At 40.6% G+C, this 22,143-nt stretch overlaps 1 protein-coding gene across 1 annotated transcript in view; it reads right to left on the reverse strand.

The window, feature by feature from the left end:
* Positions 1-8,297, reverse strand: part of FGF5 (fibroblast growth factor 5) — a 118,466-nt gene extending 110,169 nt beyond the window's left edge. Inside the window, exon 1 of the mRNA XM_077476173.1 lies at positions 7,439-8,297. Within this exon, the coding sequence (XP_077332299.1) occupies positions 7,439-7,781 (343 nt within the window). The 5' untranslated portion in view covers positions 7,782-8,297. The remainder of the gene's footprint in view (positions 1-7,438) is intronic.
* Between the last annotated feature and the right edge of the window lie 13,846 nt (positions 8,298-22,143).

The following is a 22,143-nucleotide window of genomic DNA, read 5'->3' on the forward strand; positions in this document are numbered from 1 at the left end:
AGCGATAGCGATTTGTGGGGAGATCCTTCATCAAATACGGGAATACCGCCAGGGAGAAAAAATAAGCATGCTCACTTTGCAAAGGGAATGTTTCCCTAAAGTTGTAAACCTCAGACATGAAATATGAACAAAGCGTATCCTTCTTTAGTGTGTATCTGTCTCAATTAAGAGCACTATGGGATTGATTTACTAAAGGCAACTCCATTTTGCACTGCAATTGCACTTGAAAGTGCAGTCGCTGTAAATCTAAGGGGAAGATCTTAAATGAGGTGAAGCTCTGCTGATTTTATCATCAAATCATGTGCAAGCTAAAATGCTGTTTTTTATTTTCCTTGCATGTCCCCCTCGGATCGACAGTGACTTTACTTCCAAGTGCACTTGCAGTGCAAAGTGGATTTGCCTTTAAATAACCCCCTAACTGTCATTTCTATTTGCTGCTTCCTTCCTCTACTATCAATATGAATCACTTCTGACATGTTTTCCTGACACCAAGTGAAAAAATGTGACAGGGGAGGAACCTCCAGCTGATTGACAGCCTTAGCTCTGTTCCTGTAAGCTGTGTGGAGGGGAGGGGTGTGTGTGGGGGGGTGTTCCTTCCCTCCAAATAGCTCTCAGAACTCTTCTACTTGAGCTCTACAGAGTGTATTTTCAGCTCTCTGACCCCCTTTTTTTCTGAATGCTCAGACAAGCTTTATAATTCTTGAATCTGAAATGTAGAGAAGGGAAGACTGAAGAAAAATAGGTACAACATATGTAGGAGGATTTGTTTCATCTCTGTGTATCACCTGAGACCAGTCACTTCACTGGGTATATATTAGGGTTCAAAACCACTTTATCTTAGTGAATAAAGTAAAGCTGTGTCCACTTTAATCGCCCAATAATGAACAAGCATAGATCCTGTTTTTTTTGTTTTGTTTTTATTACCTGTGCACCTGATTGAGCATTCAAAGTGAACACATCTTGACTATATTTATTAAACAAAGTTTAGTGATTGTTTATTTTTCTCAGTGTACAGCTTGTACTCCTTTAATAGTATAAGTAGTAGTAGCTGTAGTAGGTAGTAGCATAAGTTTAAGTATTATAATTAGTATAAGTAGTAGTAGTAGAAGGTAGTAGCATAAGTATAATGGTGAAATAATAAAAAAGGTGCAGCGCTTAGATTATGACAATATCTATATAATCTTTTACCAGTGTAAATAATATAATCAACTTTAATAGTGAAAAAAACTCTGCATAAATTAACACTATTAATGATTCTATGTTTTAGACACTATATCCAAATATACAAAAAAAAAAATTGATATACGTATATCCACCAAGGTGAACGTGTTAAGAGTCCAGAAGTGAAACAATATGGTGACAAAGTGCAATATCTTGAGAAGTTATAGTGACTTCAGTGAATGCTTTGCAGAAATCCACCACCACTTGAGAGGAGGCTTACCAGATGTTATAGACCCAGTTAGGTATATACCTAGTGAGTCACACGAGTTTATTGATGTAAATCCACACGAAAAAACTGCTGGCAAACTTGTAACTTCTCATGGGCACCAGATTAGACAGAGAGATGACCCAAAAATAGATGAAATGGCTATCCACCTTTTGGGGTGACTGAGGACAGAGATTCTTCCACGTATATTATAGGCCAAAAAGTAGAAAATACAGCCTCATAGTGAAATACAGTTTAAAACTTTTATTAACATTAAAAGCGTAAATGGGTACTCACATATTACAGGCAAATACAAGCATGGAAATAAAATCTGGCAACGCAGTGGCATCAACGAGCCCTTCCCGTAGCCAGTAGCATAAGTATAAGTAGTATAAGTACAAGTATAGCCCACTTTTAAGTACACAATGGGGTTTATTTACTAAATCTGGAAAGTGCAAAATCAGGCTCCCTTCTGCATATAAACCAATTAGCTTCCAGGTTTTATTACCAAAGCTTAATTGAACAATCTGGGGTTAGAAGCTCATTGGTTTCTATGCAGAAGTGAGCCTGATTTTGCACTTTGCAGCTTTAGTAAATAAAACCCATTGTGTAATTAAAAGTGGGGTATGACTGTAGCAGTAGTAGTAGTAGTAGTAGGTAGTAGTATACGTATAAGTAGTATAATTAGTATAAGTAGTAGTAGTAGGTAGGAGTATAAGTAGTATAATTAGTATAAGCAGTAGTAGTATAAGTAGTAAAATTAGTAGTAGTAGTATAAGTATAAGTAGTAAAATTAATATAAGTAGTAGTAGGTAGTAGTATAAGTTTAAGTAGTATAATTAGTTTAAGTAGTAGTAGTAGTAGGCAGTAGCATAAGTATAAGTAGTGTAATTAGCATAAGTAGTAGTGGTAGTAGTAGGTAGTAGTATAAGTATAAGTAGTAGTAGTAGTAAGTAGGAGTATAAGTAGTGTAATTAGTATAAGTAGTAGTACGTAGTAGTATACGTAAAATATAATTACTATAAGTAGCAGTAGCAGATTGTGTAGTCAACTTATTAGGTAAACTTCATTAAAAAAAATGACTGCCAAAAATATAAATCCACTATACAACATTGTGATCTTGCTCCACCAATGACAAGTTTCCTTACATGAAACTCTACATCAACCTGAAAGGACCTATACATCATGAAAAAAACACAGAACAATAAATGAAAAGCCAGAGTAAAATATAAAATAACAAATGCTATCCCACAAAGCAACAGCCTCATTTCCTTAAATGCACTACTAGGGTGATGAAGAGAAATATAATATAGTTGCTATAGTTAATTGACACACTATAGTTACTCAAGGTTGGAATGAAATTCTTAAATTCTAAGTATTATAAATGTAAAGGCCAATTTTCCAAAACAGCAATGACACTCTAGGTGACTTTAACACCCATTGGCTATTGCTATGTACTTTAAAACCCCAATGAATTTGATGTGTACTGTATATCAGATAAGATTAAATTGTTGTGGAAACTGTTAAGACACTGTAAATCTCACTGCTAGAATTTTAAATTCATGAAGTCATTGCTGAGTGATCAGCAGTGACAAATGCAATGGTTTCCTTACCTCTGAGCTAAACCTTGCACATTTGCAGAAGGCTATAGAGATAGTTGAAGTTCTGGATATTGTTGTGATCCTGGACACTGCAGATAAGCATTCCACATGGCTGCACATTCTAATGTGAAATGGCAACATTAAACGTATTTGTTGAACAACTCAATTGATAAAGCCCATTGACTGCAAATGAAAGGCCAGTAGCAGGTAGGTTACCTAACTGTTTTTAATTACCTGACTGTGAGTTTGAACTAAATCAGCCAGTAAATAGTGTAATAAAACAGTCTCATTACATAGTGTGGGGGCTGTGTGTACCTACTCTTTATGTAGGGGCCAAGAACATATAAGTGTGTCAATTTAACAAAACATTTTATATATTCAGTAATTCAATTTAAAGGTTACATGAACTAATTAACTATACTAATTCTAAACACAATCACATAGATAAGCCCTGAGAATATCTATCTATCTATCTATCTATCTATCTATCTATCTATCTATCTATCTATCTATCTATCTATATAGATATATATCTATATTTATATATATATATATATATATATATATATATATATATATATATATATATATATATATATATATATATATATATATATATACATCTACCTATCTTTCTATCTACCTATATATATATATATATATATATATATATATATATATATATATATATATATATATATATATATATGGCAGTCCTATAGTCCTGTTGTCCTGTTGAATCCTATCTGACTTTTATATTTCTTATATTTTGATGAAACTTATTTGAACTCTGGAGAATATCTTTTAAACTAGTGACAAATATGTTTTAATAAGCTACTTTATAGAATTAAATACAAAAAAATACAAAATACATATTTATGTTATTGATAACATGCTTTTTTAGAACACACAGGCTTATTTCTAATGTTTTTTAAGAAGGTACTTCCCAATTTATGGGTAGGATTTATTCCACCTCTATGTCTAGGCAATGGTGTTTGCTGTAACATATTGACTGATGAGTGTTTTCCTTTGGAGAAGGTTAATAATTAAGTTGGAGAGCTGCAGTAACTCTGTCTAATCTGCCCTATCTGTCTCCTTACAGAGAATCAAGCAAGAAGTGTCTCAGCAATAATAAATGTAGACACATCGCCTAGAAGTGACTATGGGAAGTCGTTTGACATTTTTATGACTTTCTTAGGAAGCCTTGAAATAAACTTATAAAGGAGAGCTTGCCCTTTCTACCGTGCACTTAATCCTCAGCTCTGTAGCAAAACTCATTTCAGATCGTGCTGACAACCAGAGAATCCTTACATATCTTAGTCCATTCTCAAACATTGCATTTCACAGTCTGATTCCTAATATTATGCAGAATCCATCACACAGGAATAACTCAGACTGAAGTGCAGAGAAATCTTGTTACAAGGTTACAGTGGCTTAAATGGATACAGTGCAATCATTTACTGCTAAAGCCTGTAAGTAGTACAGACACCCAGCTGTACAGCCCAACTACTACCTGTACCCCAGGGGTACCTATGTCGGATGTAATTAAGGAGCCCAGCAGCTTTATCATGTGATAGATCGGGTGAGTGAACATTCCAGCTATTTAACAACAGAAAGTTGTGTTTGAAAGCAGTTGTACATAATTAGGAAGTGCAGGCAAGATAGATAGATAGATAGATAGATAGATAGATAGATAGATAGATAGATAGATAGATAGATAGATAGATCGATAGATCGATATATATACACACAGAGACACACACATATATATATATATATATATATATATATATATATATATATATATATATATATATATATTTTTTTTTTTTTTTTTTTACAGTACGCACACACCATATTAAATAGTAAGGGAGTATCAAGTAAACCTTGGGTCTTTTAAAGGGGTGCATACTTAAATACAATGGGGAAACATAGGTCTAGGGTAATAAAAATTATTTTGCAAAAAATGAATTTTCCCTTACTAAAGTGGGAATACTCCAATACCAAAGTGACACACACACAACCCCCCCCCCCCCCCCCCCCACACACACACACACACACACCAACCACACCAGCTATAAAGAGTATTAAGTAAGCCTTGAGTTTTATAAAGGGGTCCATATGAAATACAATGGGGAAACATAGGTCTGGGGAAATAAAATGAATTTGCAAAAAATGAATTTTCCCTTACTAAAGGGGGAATACTCCAATACCAAAGTGACAAACACACACACCAACCACACCAACTACAAAGAGTATTAAGTAAACCTTGTTTTTTTATAAAGGGGTCCATGCTTTCATAAAGTGGAGAAACATATTGTAGGTCTAGGGATAATTTAAAAAAAAATAATTCAAAAGGAAAGAAGAAAAAAAGAAGGGAATTTTCACTTGTCAAAGTATACTCTGACCTAATAATGTAAAGTTTTTTGTTTTGTTTTTTGCTTTTACGTTTAGTACCTAATCATGGGTAATCAGAGAAAGTAACGAAATAGTTTTTCTATGAACAAATAAAGTAAGCATCTTTCCTTGCGTCTACTTCTTGGGATCTACTTCTTGGGGCTGGAAACTTACCAAGATGAACTTGAACCTTTTTTTTATTAGTACTTAATCATGTGCAGAGAAACTAACTAAATAGTTTTTCCTTGAACAGTTAAGTAAGCATCTTTTCTTTCTATACTAATCTCAGTGAAAAACATCTACTTCTTGGAGCTGATTTACTTAAAGGAGAAGAGGCTGGTAACTTACCAAAGTGAATTTTTTTTTTTTTGGTTTTACTACCCAATCATGTGCAGGAAATTAACAAATTCGAATTTTTCTCTGTACAATTAAAGTAAGCATCGATTTTCTTTATTCAATCACGTAAATGCTGAATGTCTACTTATTGGGACTGATTTACTTAAAGGAGAAGACACTGGTAACTTTTCAAAGTGAATGTTCACTTATATTAAATGGGGTGAAGCTGCCTTCACTTCAGTAGTCCAAATATATGCCAGCTAAAAATCTGAGAGATTGGCTATTCAGATTGGCTATTCAGCGTGAGCACAGATTTACTTTATATAATAAGCTCAGTGCTAAGTACAGGCATACCCCACTTTTAAGTACACAATGGGGTTTATTTACTAAAGCTGGAAAGTGCAGAATCAGGCTCACTTCTGCATAGAAACCAATGAGCTTCCAGGTTTTATTGCCAAATCTTAATTGAACAAGCTGGGGCTAGAAGCTCATTGGTTTCTATGCAGAAGTGAGCCTGATTTTGCACTTTCCAGCTTTACCAATTAAACCCCATTGTGTACTTAAAAGTGGGGTATGACTATAAACACCCCCATCTTTATTAAGTCACCCCCACTGCCTTTATACCTAGAACCTACAGTAGACAGGTATATGATTTTAACAAGTTATATGACAGTAACATGCTTTTATGAAAGTCTTTAAAACATTGTATACACAAAACACAATAGGATATAAAAACAAACAAAAAATAAAAATAAAACTGTCAATAATACAAATGTCACAATAAATATTTAACTGAGAAAGTAAAGGAAATGACCAATGGGTTCAGATCGGATAGACCATAAAGGAAAGAACCCCTGTAGTGCAATCAAGTATATAAAGTGCCTTGTCTGCACTTGTCTCATCAGGACGATAAGGAAACCGAGTTTAAATAATTCATCACACGCTTTTAAAACTTATGTCTGCTATAGAGCAAAGCGAGAAGACTGTATGATATGTTCCCTTCAGGGTTTAAGGGCTCTGGATTATGGAAATGCCTTATGCCTTCCGGCATCAGGATAGGAAGGGAAACTTTTCAGAACTTCACAAAGTCATTATTTTTTATTCACAGTCTAAAAATAGGAATGATGGACTATACAGAATATAGATGACAATGGATTGCTTTTACAACACTGTCAACTTAAAAAAAGAAACACCCATTGCTTACTACATCATGCAGAATTATGCTTATGATATGTATATGTGTTTAAATGAATTTGCTTTCGTTTAAAACAAATAATAATAATAATACTACTACTAATAATAATAAAAAACTATATATATATATATATATATACATATATATATATATATATATATATATATATATATATATATATATATACTCAACCCTCTTATACTGATTATCCTGCTTTCTTTAATTTACTTGTATAATTCCATATATATATATATATATATATATATATACTTAATTTATTATACTTATGTTTAATAAATGTACTCTTAAAACGATCATGCTCTTGTAGAGAGTGAATAGCTCTGCCAAAGGCAGTCTGGTAGATAGAGGATGGCATTGATCAATACTACTTTGCTTCATTATGTCTTAATAAAAAGCAATGGGAAACAAAATGGTTATGTAAGCATACATATTGTGTAGCATGCCAGCAAACAAGCAACTTACTTAAATGATTAGCTTCATGGGAACCATTGACTTTGCCATCCGGGTGGATCTGGAGGTGAAAGCCAATGCCTACTCTGCAGTACAAGCTGCCAGTCCTTCGCCCTGCTGTGCTCCACAGGGAAGTCCTGGGCTCTGATGCCAGGAAACTTGCTGGAGATATGGAGGAAGAAGAGGTTTCAGAGGAGGATGGAATGGTTCTCTTGGCGTTGCTAGAGCCCTTGGCAAGCTGTCCTTTAATTTTCTTCTGCTTGGGGGCTGCTGCTGCTGCTGCTGACTCTGAGGTCCAGAGGTTGGTGGTGGCTAGTAAAAATAATATGACAAAACAGAAGGAAGGAAAGCTCATTCTTCCAATGAGGGGTATCCCAAGAGCATTTTGCTGCCCCGGTGGCTCCTGCAGTAGCAGCAGCAGCCAGTTGGTGAGTCAATGGCTATCTTGCACTGAGCCAGAGGCTTGATGTGTGCGTGCAGAGATGGTAGGCATTGCTCAGTTCTAGTGAGAGACCCAACCTGCACACTGGCACTGCTTGAGATATTTATAACACTGGTGATCTCACAGCTAGGATGTCTGCCTGCAGCAGCCAGATCAAGGAGGTTTCTTCTTCTACACGCGATGCTGCTCTGAACTGTGCTTGGGGTCTCCTAAGAAGTGATGAACAATGTCTTCAAGTTGGATCTTTTTGCATAGGAATGACGGGCTTTGCGGTGGGTACAGTGCCACCCCTGGGGGATTCTACAAACTCCATAGATCACATGGAGCGGGATCCCAGCTGGACACAGATGTCTTCCATCTCTCCAGGAAGAATATGTGCTGGGCGATGCCAAAAATCGACAAGCAGAGTGCTTTCCTGCACAGTCCCATGGGAGGGCATTGTGCTGGTCCATGCTGTGCATTAGACCTCATCCTTGTGACGATCAATGGGGCAAGCTGTGTAGGCACATTCTAGATGGACAATCAAAGTCATTGGGTGTCCTGAAATCGTGTCCTCCTCAATTCAGCTCACCTCTCATGGTGGCATTATTAATTGCCGGGCATTGTTTGTCTTTTACAGCCGTCATCCATTTGTCCCTGCTCTTTCCCTTTAAAACGACGTATCTTTTAATATGGACTAATATACGGGTATATAATCCAATACATGGCAGCAGTAGGGGAATACACCAGCAACTACTTGTGATCAGCCTCCTGTATCACTGACAGCTGTTGGTCACTACTATTTTCTTTTAAAATGCTCACTTACCTTTCCTTTGTGATATGCTCACTATTCCCTCCTTTTGACATGCCCACTGCACTTTCCTTTTGATTTGACCACTACCGTTTCCCTTTAATATGCCCACACTTCTTTTTCCCTTTAATATGCCCACTACTCTTTCTTTTTGAGATACCCACTACCCTTTCCTTTTAATATACCTGCTACTATTTCCCTTTAATATGCCCACTGATCTTTACATTATGCTCACTACTCTTTCCTTTTTCTATACCTACTACTATTTCCCTTTACTATGCCCAATACAATTTACATTTTCCTTTTATTATGACTGATTATTTATTGCTTTTGATATGCCCATTACGCTTTCCTTTTGATACGCTCACTGCTCTTTTCTTTTAAAATGCCCACCACTCTGTCACTTTAATGTGCCCACTACTCTTTCCTTTTAATATCATCACTACTCATTCCTTTTATTATATCCACCCCACCACTCTTTCCTATTATTATGCCCACTCCCCTTGCCTTTTGATATACCCACTACTCTCTCCTTTTGATATACCCACTGCTCTTTTCTTTTAAAATGCCCACTACACTATCACTTTAATATGTCCACTACCCTTTCCTTTTAATATCCACTACTATTTACCTTTAATAAGCCCACTTCTCTTTTATATGGCCATTGTCCAATACATTTTCTCTTCATGCCCATTACGCTTTACCTTTAGACCCCTTTCACACTGGGGTGGTTTTCAGGCGATACAGCACTAAAAATAGCGTCTGTGTAGCGCCTGAAAAAACCAGCCCCTTTCACTCCAGTGTGAAAGCCCAAGGGGCTTTCACACTGGAGCGGTGCATTAGCAGGACGGTGAAAAAAGTCCTGCTAGCTGTATCTTTGGAGCGGTGAAGGAGCGGTGTATTCACCACTCCTACCCATTGAAATCAATGGGACAGCGCGGCTATACCGCCGGCAAAGCGCCAATGCAGCGGCGCTTTGCGGGCAGTTTTAACCCTTTTTTGGCCACTAGCGGGGGTTAAAACCACCCCGCTAGCGCCCGCAGACCTCCGCTAAAATGACGGTAAAGCGCCGCTAAAAATAGCGGCGCTTTACCGCAGATGGCCTCATCACCCCAGTGTGAAAGGGGCCTTAGCCTAGGTTCACACTTACTGCAGATTAGAAATCATGCAAGTTCAGCTGAACTCGCACAATTTCATACCTGCATGTCAGTCCGACTTTTGGGAGTGATTTTAGAGACATCTGTGTGGGTTCCTGCACAGATGTCTATACAAATCGCCACCCAAAATTGGCAAGAGTATTACAGGAACTACTTTTGAGAATCGGTGCAACAACGCACCGATTCGGACGGTGCCATTGCTGATGATAGCCACCTCTTTGGCATGCAATTTGATATGTCAAATCGCCCCAATGTGAACGTGGGCTAATATCCTCACTACTCATTCCTTTTATTATGTCAACCACTCTTTCTTTTTATTATGCTTAATACTCTTTCCTATTATTGTGCCCACTTCTCTTTCCATTTTAATATGCTCACTATTCTTTCCTTTTAGTATGCTCACTACTCTTTCCTTTTAATATGCTCACTGTTCTTTTTTTTTTAAATGCCCACCAATCTGTCACTTTAATATGCCCACTGCTTTTTACTTTTCATTTACCCACTACTCTTTCCTTTTAATATGCCCACTACTCGTTCCTTTTAATGTACCCACTTCTATTTCCCTTTAATATGCCTGCTACTTTTTCCCTTTAACCTCCCTGGTGGTATGATTATTTCTGATTTTAGGTGCTGAAAGCGGTACAATTATTTTGCATGGAAATTTGGCATTTTATATTGTAGGCCTGCAATCCTTAGGCTTGGTTCACACAGGGGCGACTTGTCCAGGCAACTTAGCCGCCTGACAAGTCGCGCTCCGTTCTGTACTATGGAACCGTTCTAATAGGAGCGACCCAAGTCGCTCCGACTTAGAAAAAAGGTTCCTGTACTACTTTTGGGGCAACTTCAGGCGACTTGCATTGACTTCTATACAGAAGTCGTGTGCAGGTCGCGTCTGTGAGTCGTGCTGCAAGTCGTGCCGCCCCTGTGTGAACCGAGCCTTAGGAATAACTCATCCCAGGTATGATAGTAGTTTGAAACACAAAATCATAAATTATAAAATAACAAATAACTATAAATAATTATAACAAATAATAATAATAATAATAATAATAATAAAAAATATTCAATAATGTAATCAAATCAAAAACACTGAAATTTGCTCAGTTTCAGAATTGTCACTGTCATTAGATTTAGTGTTTGATGACGAATTTCCCCAGAAATCACTATCGCTCAATTCTGCAAGTGATTATAATTTATCATCGCTGTTTTCTAGCTGGTCTATAACCACTTTTGACCTAAAGGGACACTTTTTGGTTGCTATGGGCAATCTCCAAATTCCAGGCAGAAAAAACTGTATTTATAATATAAAACTACATGCAGGGCACTGGACAGACCACTAGGGACAAAGGGGGTGTGACTTTTTTTATACAGTACTGTAATCTGTAAGATTACAGTACTGTATGTGTATTGTGTGTTTTTTCTTTTTTGAATTTGGCGCCGATCTCCGCTCCCGTGCGTCACAACGCCACAGGGAACGGAGCTCAGCGGCACTCGGGCACTGTGTGAATCGAGCGGAGGACGGCTCACACACATAGTGGGGAGGACATCGCAGGATCCAGGGGACAAGGTAAGTAATTCTCCCTGTATCTTGCAATGCGATCCCGAGTCTGGCTCGGGGTTACCACTTATGGTACTGAAATTCCACCTCGAGCCAGACTCAGGAATACCGCCAGGGGGGGTTAATATGCCCACTAATCTTTTCTTTCAATATGCTCACTACTCTTTCCTTTTAATATACCCACAATTATTTCCCTTTAATGTGCCCAATTCTCTTTAATATTTTTTTTTCTTTATGCCCATTACACATTCCTTTTAATATCCTCACTACTGATTCCTTTTATTATATCCATTCCTTTTTCCTTTTTAATATGCTCACTGGTTTTTCTCTTTGACATGCCCACTACCTTTTTCTTTTGATATGCCCACTGCTATTTTCTTTTAAAATGCCCACTACTCTACACTTTCCTTTTAATATGTTCACTAATATTTTACTTCAATATGCCCACTCAGGGCTGGATCTAGGTAGGTACTAGGGAGGGCTGTGCGTCCCTTTAGCAGATTGTATTTGCGCCCCCCAAGATCTCTAAGAGTGCAAGTATGTAAGGCAAGTATGTAAGGGGGCACCATAATGGGGATATCTCATGTAAGGGTGCACTCTGATGGGGACACCCAATGTAAGGGGACACTGTGATGGGAATAACAGACCATATGTAATGGGGCACTCCTGTCAATAGGACAGTGGATTTTGTCAGTCAGTAGAAAGTTGGATGTGTCACTTGGGCAGAATTTGGTGTCAGTAGAGCAGTGGATGTGTCAGTTGGACAGAGCTTAGTGTCACTAGAGCAGTGGACGCTGTCAGTAAGTCAGTGGACCCTGTCAGTAGGGCAAAGATTGGTGTCAGTAGGGCAATGGATGGTGTCAGTATGTTTTTATTTTTATTATTTTAATATTCTACAATTTTATATTTTTACAATATTATTCATTTTTTTTTATTTTTTATTTTTTTTAGAAGCCCCGTTGGGGCTCAACAGACCCTCTGGTGTCTCACTTCTGAGACAGAGAAAGGGACAACCTCAGATGCACGTTAAAGTGAATGAATGGGGGGCTTTGTGCTGAATGGTTTCCTGTTCATTCTTCTCATTAATTCGGCTTCCTGTTCATTCACAATCTAAAGCATAGTAAACATAGTTTACTATGCTTCACCTGTGAATGGACACAGGAATGGTTGGTACCATTGGGGGGTGCAGCAGCAGGGAGAATAGACTCTGCGTAGGGTGACTAGGGTGTGCTGATTAAAACACCTGATGTAAGAGGGTATTCTGATAAGGACATTTATGCAAAGAGGACACTGGTGGGGGCCCTAAAGTAAGGGGAAACACCGAAGGGGAACCATGATATAAAGGGGGTTCTAATGGGTATTCATGATGTAAAGGGGAATTTTGATAGGGACACCCGATATCAGAGGGCACAGGTTAAGTTTGTCCCCCCCTAATTTAATGACAGCCTAATACATACTAGTGTTTCCTAGGTCATGACTAAGGATGAGCTGAACATGGGAGGGTGTTTTGGGGTCAATGGCCTCTTCCCCGCAACCCTTGCCTGGTGGTTGTGGAGATTATCGGAATCTGGAAGACCCCCTTTAACAAGGGGGCCCCCAGATCCCAGCCCCCCATGTGAATGGGTATTGGGTACGTTGTACCTCTACAAATTCACCAAAAAAGTGTAAAAAAAGTAAAAATGACAGTAGACAGTGTGAGACAATTCCTTTATTAAAAAATAAAAAAAGTCCTGCAATGTACAGTCATCTTCAATCACCATGCTGATGAACCCAGAAAAAAAAACAAAAAAACTGAAAACTCTGCCTCGATGGAAGGCTCCCACCGACTTCAGCCTTTTTGCTTTGGCAGCTGTTATATAGCTGAGGGCGGGGCCACCCGTGGACGTAAACTGATGACCCCACCCCTTCTGACGTCATGTGATGTCACGTGACATCTTTTTCCAGTTCATCAGCGCTGTGATTGAAGATGGATAGACATCGCAGGACTTTTTTTTTTTTTTTAATAAAGGAATCGACCTAAACTGCCTACTGTCATTTTTAGTTTTTTGACACTTTTTAGAGATGGTGTAGGGCAGGGGTGCCCAACCTTTTGAAGAGCGAGGGCCACTTAAGCGACTTGGTAACCGGTCGCGGGCCACAATGAGCAGAGCAGGTGGATGACAGGTCCGTGCTCTACTCTATGGGTCCTCCGATCCACCCTGACGGAAGCGGATTGATCCTTTTTCTTTTTTTTTTTTTTTAGCAAATCAGATTGGAGGTAGATGGGTATAAAAGGACTACACAAATCTGTTTACATCTGCCGTTTCATAGAGGTGAATGGAGGGTTCAATTTATTTGAACCGATTGTGTGAAAGTGGCAATACATTACAGCCGCAAGCAGTTTTAAATGACATTTTTTCCTTTACAAATGTCCTTTTGCTACTCCTGTTCATAAAACTATGTATGGCCACTATGCAAGCAGCCTTACATAGTGTGAGGCATGGCCTCATCCTCCTGATTGGCCAAAGGCACCCTCATGGCTCTCACAGCACATTTAACTCGAACATCGGGCTCATCCCTAGTCATGACACCACAGGGTTGATTTACTAAAACCTGGTGCAGCTCTGCATAGACACCAATCAGCTTCCTTTTTTTTTGTCAAAGCTTACTTGAACCAGCTGAAGTTAGAAGTTGATTAGTTACTATGCACAGCTACGCCAGATTCTAAGTGCTCCAGTTTTAGTAAATTAACCCCTGTGTGACAGACTTACAAAGATTCACACACAGTATTGACATCGTGCGCAATTACTTTTTTAAACTGCAACCCCAGATCCGGCCCTTTCCCTACTGCTATTTCCCTTTAATATGCACACTACCCTTTCCTTTTTAATATGCTCACTACTCTTTCTTTTTAATATGCTCACTACTAGTTCCCTTTAATATGCCCATTATGTTTCCTTTCAATATAACCATTACTCTTTTCTTTTAATATGCTGCTCTTTCCTATCGCAAAGAATGTACACATCCCTTGTGATAACAATACAGGTTCTATTTATGCAAAGATCTGGGGTCTAAAAGACCCCAAATCTCTCCTTTACCCTTAAAAACATGGCCCGAGAACCAAGTGATGTCAACATCGCTCCGGTCCTGCAAGGGCATAGAGATGAGCGGTGGCCATCTTACCATTGCTTATGTCTATGTGAAGAAACTGCACTGGATGGTTCCCGGAGCTACCAATCAGTAACGTTAGCCCAGAAACCACCGGGAAGAAGCAGGGGGTTGGGGGGGGGGGCACCTCTCCGCCACTTCTAAAAGTGATCACGTCACGGAGATCACTTTTATCGGAAAGACGGCTGCCTAAAAGAAAAAAACAATACCAGAGTTATGACATCTAGCTGCAGTCATGACCCTGGTATTTAATGTCAAAATCTTGCTGTACATTCCCAATTAGGCAGGAGGCAAGTGCTCATTATGCTTTACTTTTCATATACCCACCGCTATTTCCCTTTGACATGCCCACTTCTAGTTCCCTTTAATATACCCACTACGCTTTCCTTTTATTATGCTCGCTACTCTTTCCTTTTATTATACTCACTACTCTTTCCTTTTCATATTCCTGATACTCTTTCTGTTTAATATGCTTACTAGTACTCTTTACTTTTTCTTTTTTTTTACAAATAACATGGTGCTTTATTTGGAAGAGTAAAGGCATACAGGATATATACATTAGCATCGCAGCTGTGTGAGATTCAATAACAATAGGATCCAGGCGAATGACATATTCTACAATTATTATACATTCAATATAATAATACATAAGCTTAATTATAGGAATTGTAGGAATGCAAGAGGCCTAAACACTGAGAATGCAGTTAGGGAGGTTTGTGTGCCCATCATTTGGAAAAAAATAAAAGAGAATGAGGGGGGAGGGGGGGGGGGGGATTGAAGAGAGGACAACGTCCAGGGGATCAATAGAGGAATCAAGTACTCTTTACTTTTAACCACTTGAGGACCCAGCCTTTTTCTGACATTTGTTGTTTACATAAAAAAATCTGTATTTTTTGGTAGAAAATTACTTAGGCCGCGTACACACGGGCGGACTGTATGGCCTACTTAGTCCGTCGAAACACATTTCAGCGGACAGTCCGCTCGTGTGTGGGCTTCAGCGGACTTTTTCAGCGTGCAGTCTGGCGTACTAAGTATTTCGGATTTTTCGAAATTCTGTCCGTCATACTTTGGTTTCAGCGGACAATCCGCTTGTCAGTAGGCTAGTTCGACGGACTAAGAATGGCGCATGCGCAGAAAGGATTTACACGGCGGAAGGGTGCATTGCTGTGTATTGGACTTCCTATTTCTAGTCCCGTCGTACGTGCTGTACACGTCATCGCGCAAGCTTTCGACGGACTGTTTGTGCATCCGTGTGTGGTCAAGTCCGTTCATTCGAAAGTATGACGGACTGTCCGTCGGATTGTATGACGGACTAAGTAGGCCATACAGTCCGCTCGTGTGTACGCGGCCTTAGAAGCAGAGACCCTAGAGAATAAAATAGTGCTCATTGCATTTTTTTGTATCACAAGGCTTTTGTGCAGTGATTTTTCAAATGCAATTTTTTGGGACAAAATACTCTTTAATGAATTAAAAAGAAAATGTAAAAAAATAATAAATCATTTTTTGGGGGATAATATGAAAAACGATGTTACGCTAAGTAAATAGATACCTAAAGCCGCGTACACACGTAGCCGTCTGTCCGACGTACTTAGTCTGGCGGATTTTTCCGCCAGACTGTCCGTCGGACTTTCCGAAATGGGCTACTTGCCCACACACGGCACTTTTTCCGACTTCGGGGGTCTTGTCCCCCTCTTCGGTTCTTCTGCCGGGCCACCACACCTTCTTCTTGCTCTTTTACAGGCGGTGGCCCGGTCTTCTGTCGCCGCCGCCGCCCTCTCCGTTCATCTGTTCCGCGGCCCCCCCTTCCCCAAGGCACCTCCCATGTTGAGGGCACGCGGCCTGGTACGGCTCAGGGGGGGGGGCGCTCGCTCGCCCCTCCTTTCCTGGCCGGCCGGGTAGCGTGCTCAGACAAGGGTCTGTTGTGGACTTTGGGGGGAACCCCACGCCGTTTTTTTCCGGCGTTGGGGTTCCCCTTTAAGTCCATACCAGGTGGCGGGGCCGGCGGCGTCTCCTTCGCGGGCCCCGCCTACCTGGAGACCCGCTCCAAATGAGCAGACTTTTCTCCGGGCGGGAAAAGTCAGTTCATTTCAAAAGTACGGCGGACTGGCACACACAGGGCCGGATTATCCGCCGAAAGGCGAGTCCGCCGGGAAGATTGGAGTGTAACACGGCATTCTCAGTCCGCCGTACTTTCGGGTCAAAAAAGTATGCCGGAGGCTACACACAGGGGGATTGTCCGGCGGACTTGAGTTTACTGGACTTTTCCACCCGCTTGTTTGATCGTGTGTACGCGGCATAACATGTCATGCTTTAAAATTGCGCGCGCTCATGGAATGGTGCCAAACTACGGTACTTAAAAATCTCCATGTGAGATGATTTAAAAATTTCTACAGGTTACCAGTTTAGAGTTACAGAGGAGGTGTAGTGCTAGAATTATTGCTCTCACTCAGACGTTTTGCGATGATACCCCATGTGTGGTTTACATATGTGGGCATGGCCTAGGTAAGCGTTCACTAACTCTGCATGAGCACACGGGGCGCTTTAAAAAAAATGTTTAATTCATTTTATTTCAAATAAGTAGAAGTGCAGAGCAAAAAAAAATTAGAAAATCAAACAACATAATAAAAGAAAGTCCATCAGATAAGAAGATAATAAACAAAGTCCAGACATCAGCAACAAAGATCCTCCACATGTGGAAACAAAAGTCCAGAAGCACAGGAACATAGGTAGCAAGTGATGATCTCCAAGAAATCCCCTAGACACATGTGAGATTGTCACCTGCTATCTGGCCTTTATTCCCCCTTAAAGGGGACACACGCTTTTGACTACCTGTTAGCTCAGGGTTCTATTTGATAAGGTGAGCGAGCAAGCATCTCAGAGGTGGAGGGATTGTCACATTTATTCCTGTGTTCCTGTGCTTTTGGACTTTTGTTTCCACAGGTGGAAGATCTTTGTTGCTGATGTCTGGACTTTGTCGAATACCTTTTTTATCTGATGGACTTTTTTTTCTGTTCTTTGATATTCTAATTGTTATTTTATTTATTTTTTTCTCTGCACTTCTACTTATTTTAAACATTTTTCAGGGGTTGCACATACCTTTTCAGTTTTCAACTGGCAAACAAGTGTTTTATTTATACTATTAGCGCTGATTGCATTTTACTATTATATTAATTCATTTGATTACCTTTTTTTAATTTTTACATTGCCCTTTTAATTTTTTTTAATCACTTTTATTGCTATCGCAAAGAATGTACACATCTCTTGCGATAATAATACAACATGACAGGTCCTATTTATGGAAAGATCTGGGGTCTAAAAGCAAAATATTAACCTTAAATGCAAACGATTTAAAAAGTTACCTTACATGGCCGAGAACCAAGTGATGTCAACATTACTCTCGCCCTGAAAGGGCATAGAGGTGGCCATCTTGCCATAGCTTATCTCTATGTGAAGAAACTGCTGGCGCTGGATAGTTCCCGGAGCTACCGATCAGTAACATTAGCCCGGAAAACACCGGGAAGAAGCAGGGGGTTGGGGGGGCACCTCTCCGCCACTTCTAAAGGTGATCATGTCACGGAGATCACTTTTAATCGGAAAGACGGCCGCCTAAAAGAAAAAAACAATACCAGAGTTATGGCATCTAGCTGCAGCCATGACACTGGTATTTAACGTCAAAATCATGCTGTACATTCCCAGTTAGGTGGTCAACAAGCAGGGCCGTCTTTAACGCAGGGCAAAAGGGGCAGCTGCCCCGGGCCCTGTCATGGTTGGGGAGCTCACCAAAGTAGCTGCCCCTTGAGCCCGCATTGCCTGCAAATTAGGGTGAAATTAGCTGCCCCTTGAAAACCCCGCCGAGGACAGAAAAACATTGCTGTATTGCCTGGCCAGCAGGGCGGGGTGGGGCGGGGCCGGGAGCTCCACTGAAGCTCTGACCCCACCCCATGCAACCTGTATGCTCAGGGCTGAGATCGGAGTATGAGCGATGAGAGCCCTGCCTCCGGACCTCTTCGAAACCCTCCCCCAGACCTTTGCGAATCCCGCCCCCAGACCTTTGTGAGCCCTGCCTCCAGACTCCTGAGGGCCCCCGAACCTTGATGTCTGAGGGCCCCGCACCTGGACCCCTGAAGGCCCTGAACCTGGACCTCTGAGGGCCCCACACCTGAATCAATGAGAGCGGGCGGTGAGCCTGGCTGGCTACATAGGTCCTTCTCCCCATAGACTGCTTGATGAGTGTTATCCTAGCCCAGACCTGTTAATGAACAGTATAGTTGTACACTGCTGATAGGCAAAATTTTTAAATGGTTAATTAGTTGATCACCTCCTTTACTCCTGGTTATCTCCTGTATTAGATTTGCAGTCTGTGGTTATCTCCTGCATTAAATCTGCAGTCTCTGGTCATCTCCTGTACTAGATCCGCAGTCTCTGATCATCTCCTGTACTAGATCTGCAGTCTCTGGTCATCTTCTGTATTAGATCCGCAGTCTCTGGTTGTCTCCTGTATTAAATCCGCAGTCTCTAGTCATCTCCTGTATTAGATCTGTGGTCTCTAGTCATCTCCTGTATTAGATCTACAGTCTCTGGTTATCTCCTGTATTAGATTTGCAGTCTCTGGTCATCTCCTGTATTAGATTTGCAGTCTCTGGTCATCTCCTGTGCTAGATTTGCAGTCTCTGGTTATCTCCTGTAGTATATTTGCAGTCTCTGGTCATCTCCTGTATTAGATTTGTAGTCTCTGGTCATCTCCTGTATTAGATCCGCAGTCTCTGGTCATCTCCTGTATTAGATTTGCAGTCTCTGGTCATCTCTTGTGCTATATTTGCAGTCTCTGGTTATCTCCTGTAGAAGATTTGCAATCTCTCGTCATCTCCTGTATTAGATTTGTAGTCTCTGGTCATCTCCTGTATTAGATTCGCAGTCTCTGGTCATCTCCTGTACTCGATTTGCAGTCTCTGGTTATCTCCTGTATTAGATTTGCAGTCTCTTGTCATCTCCTGTAGTATGTCTCTCAGTGAGCAGGAATGATGTGCAGTAACCTCCAGTAATGAATGAGGAAGCAGAAATGATGTGTTGTAACCTCTAACACAACCAGTCAGTGATCAGTAATAATATGGTGTATCCTCTGGCAACCAATTGCAATTGCTGCCTGATCTGCTGCAGTAAACAGATTTTGTGTTTTACCACTATACCGTTATTTGTTATATGTCTAAGGCCCCTTTCACACTGACGTCCCGTTCAGGCCCGCCTGTCAGTTTTTCAGGCGGACCTGAACGGGTGCTCCATAGAGCTCTATGGAGCGTCGGATGTCAGCGGTGACATGTCCGCTGACATCCGACCCGCTCCGATCCGAAAAAGTGTGACGGAGGAAAAAGCTATTTTTCCATCCGTCTGCGGATCGGATCGGGTGACGACGGGCACTGCGGTCCGTCGTCATCTGATCTCCCATAGGGGAGAGCGGCGCTGTGACAGGTCCGTCCCTGCGCAGTGTGCAGAGACAGACCTGTCATCTCCCTGCTCAGCGGGGATCGGCGGAGTGATCCCCGCTGAGCAAACGGATATCCACGGGGCGGATCAGAACTGATCCGCCCCGTGTGAAAAGACCCTAAGAGCGGTTGGGGGGGGGGGGGGGGGTCAAGAAAATGTTTGCCCAGGGCCCAATCAACATTAAAAATGGCCCTGTCAGCAAGTGCTCATTACGCTTTCCTTTTCATATACCCACTACAATTTCCCTTTGACATGCCAACTTCTAGTACCCTTTAATATACCCACTATGCTTTCCCTTTATTATGCTCACTACTCTTTACTTTTATTATGCTCACTACTCTTTCCTTTTCAAATGCTTGCTACTGTTTCCTATGTTCAGTATTATTTGCTTTTTCATATTCTCACTAACTTACCTTTTGATATTTCCGCTATTCTTTTATTTTCATATGCCGACCATTTTTAAATCTTATTACGCTCACTACTTTTTCCTTTTAATATGCACACTACTCTTTCCTTCTGATATGTTCACTACCTTTTTCTTTTTAATATGCTCACTGCTTTTATTATTCCCCCTACTCTTTCCCTTTATTATGCTTACAACTAATTCCATTTATTATTCATTGCTCACTACTGTTTCCTTTTAAGATGACGAATACTGCATAACTGAAAGCTGTCAGTCATCCATTTGTCACTACTTTTAATTTTTCCACTACTCTTTCCTTTTAATTTTCCCACTACTTTTCCCTTATAAAGGAAGGACAAGAGTAGTGGACATCTTAAAATGAAAGAGTAGTGAGTATGCTCACTACCATTTCATTTTAAGATGTCCACTACTCTTTCCTTCTAATTTGGACAAATAGCTGGCTGTACAACACACAGCAGCAGTAAAGGAAAACATAATCAGCATCAATACTGCCTCCTGCATCACTGACAGCTATCAGTCATCCTGGAGATCTGCGGATGATTTTCTAACAAGAGGTTCTGCAGCAGATGAACTGCAGTTCAGTCCCATATGATCAAAACAGACCTGGGAGATTTGCCCACATGTGACCTAGTCAACCCCATAAGCTATGGTTGGGACCTTTGCATCCATATTTTTGTGATGTACCTTCATTAATCGGACTTCCACACTTCTGTTGTCACTCACCCGTCTTCCCTGTGATGGTTTGCAGAACAAATGTGCTGCTTCTTCCTGAGAGTAGATCTGAAGCTATGCGAGGACCACAATGAATGATTAATGACAATCCACTAAGGACTCATCCTTGAGAAACCTGAGCATTCACAATCCCTTTCTAGCCGAAAAGCCAAATCTGTCATTTACTAGATAAACTGACATTCTTTAAATACTTAACCATGGATGTTTAAAGTTTTAATGCAGTGTTTAAAACATCGCTGCCCCCTGGTATTTCTGTATCTACAAAATATGATCATATGTTATCAAACCACTTCACATATTTACATGTTGATGTCAGTGATACACATGAGATATTTTCCCAGTGTGGGGAAAATACAACCATCACCTAGATACAACTACTAACCAGTCTGTTAGTGAGGAAGGACAAGCATGTATATTAAAGTAGAGTTCCACCCAAAAGTGGAAGTTCAGCTTTAAGGACTCCTCATCCCCTTACATGCCACATTTGGCATGTCATTTTTTTTTTGGGGAGGGGGGGTACAGGTACCCAGCTCCCACTTCCGCTCGTGACTTGAGCAGAAGTTCTCCTCTCCCCCTCCCTCCCTGCAATCACAGGTCCCAAAAGATTGCTCGGCCACTGAGCAGGCGTTGAATGACTCGCGCATGTGCAGTGCGCACCTGGCTGTGAAACCGCAAGCTGTCACAGCCGGGCAGGGCAGGACTTAGGGTGGTGGGGGCCCCTGGGCTTGAGTCACTTTCGGGCCCTACCGTCTATACATTACCGTATTTATCAGTGTATAATACGCGCACCCCAAGTTTAGAAGGGAATTTTAAGGAAAAAAACTTTTAGGAGGGAAGTTTAAGGGAAAAAAAAACTTACATTTATATGCCCATCAATGCAGCCTTATCAGTGTCCATCTGCAGCCTTGCCCATCCATCTGCAGCCTTGTCCAGTGTCATTGCAGCCTTGTCAGTATCATTTGCAGCCTTGTCAGTGTAGCCTTGTC

This window comes from Lithobates pipiens, unplaced genomic scaffold (assembly GCF_037356315.1).
Source record: "Lithobates pipiens isolate NorthernLeopardFrog02 unplaced genomic scaffold, aLitPip1_a1.2 Scaffold_13, whole genome shotgun sequence".
In the NCBI taxonomy this organism is placed as follows: domain Eukaryota; kingdom Metazoa; phylum Chordata; class Amphibia; order Anura; family Ranidae; genus Lithobates; species Lithobates pipiens.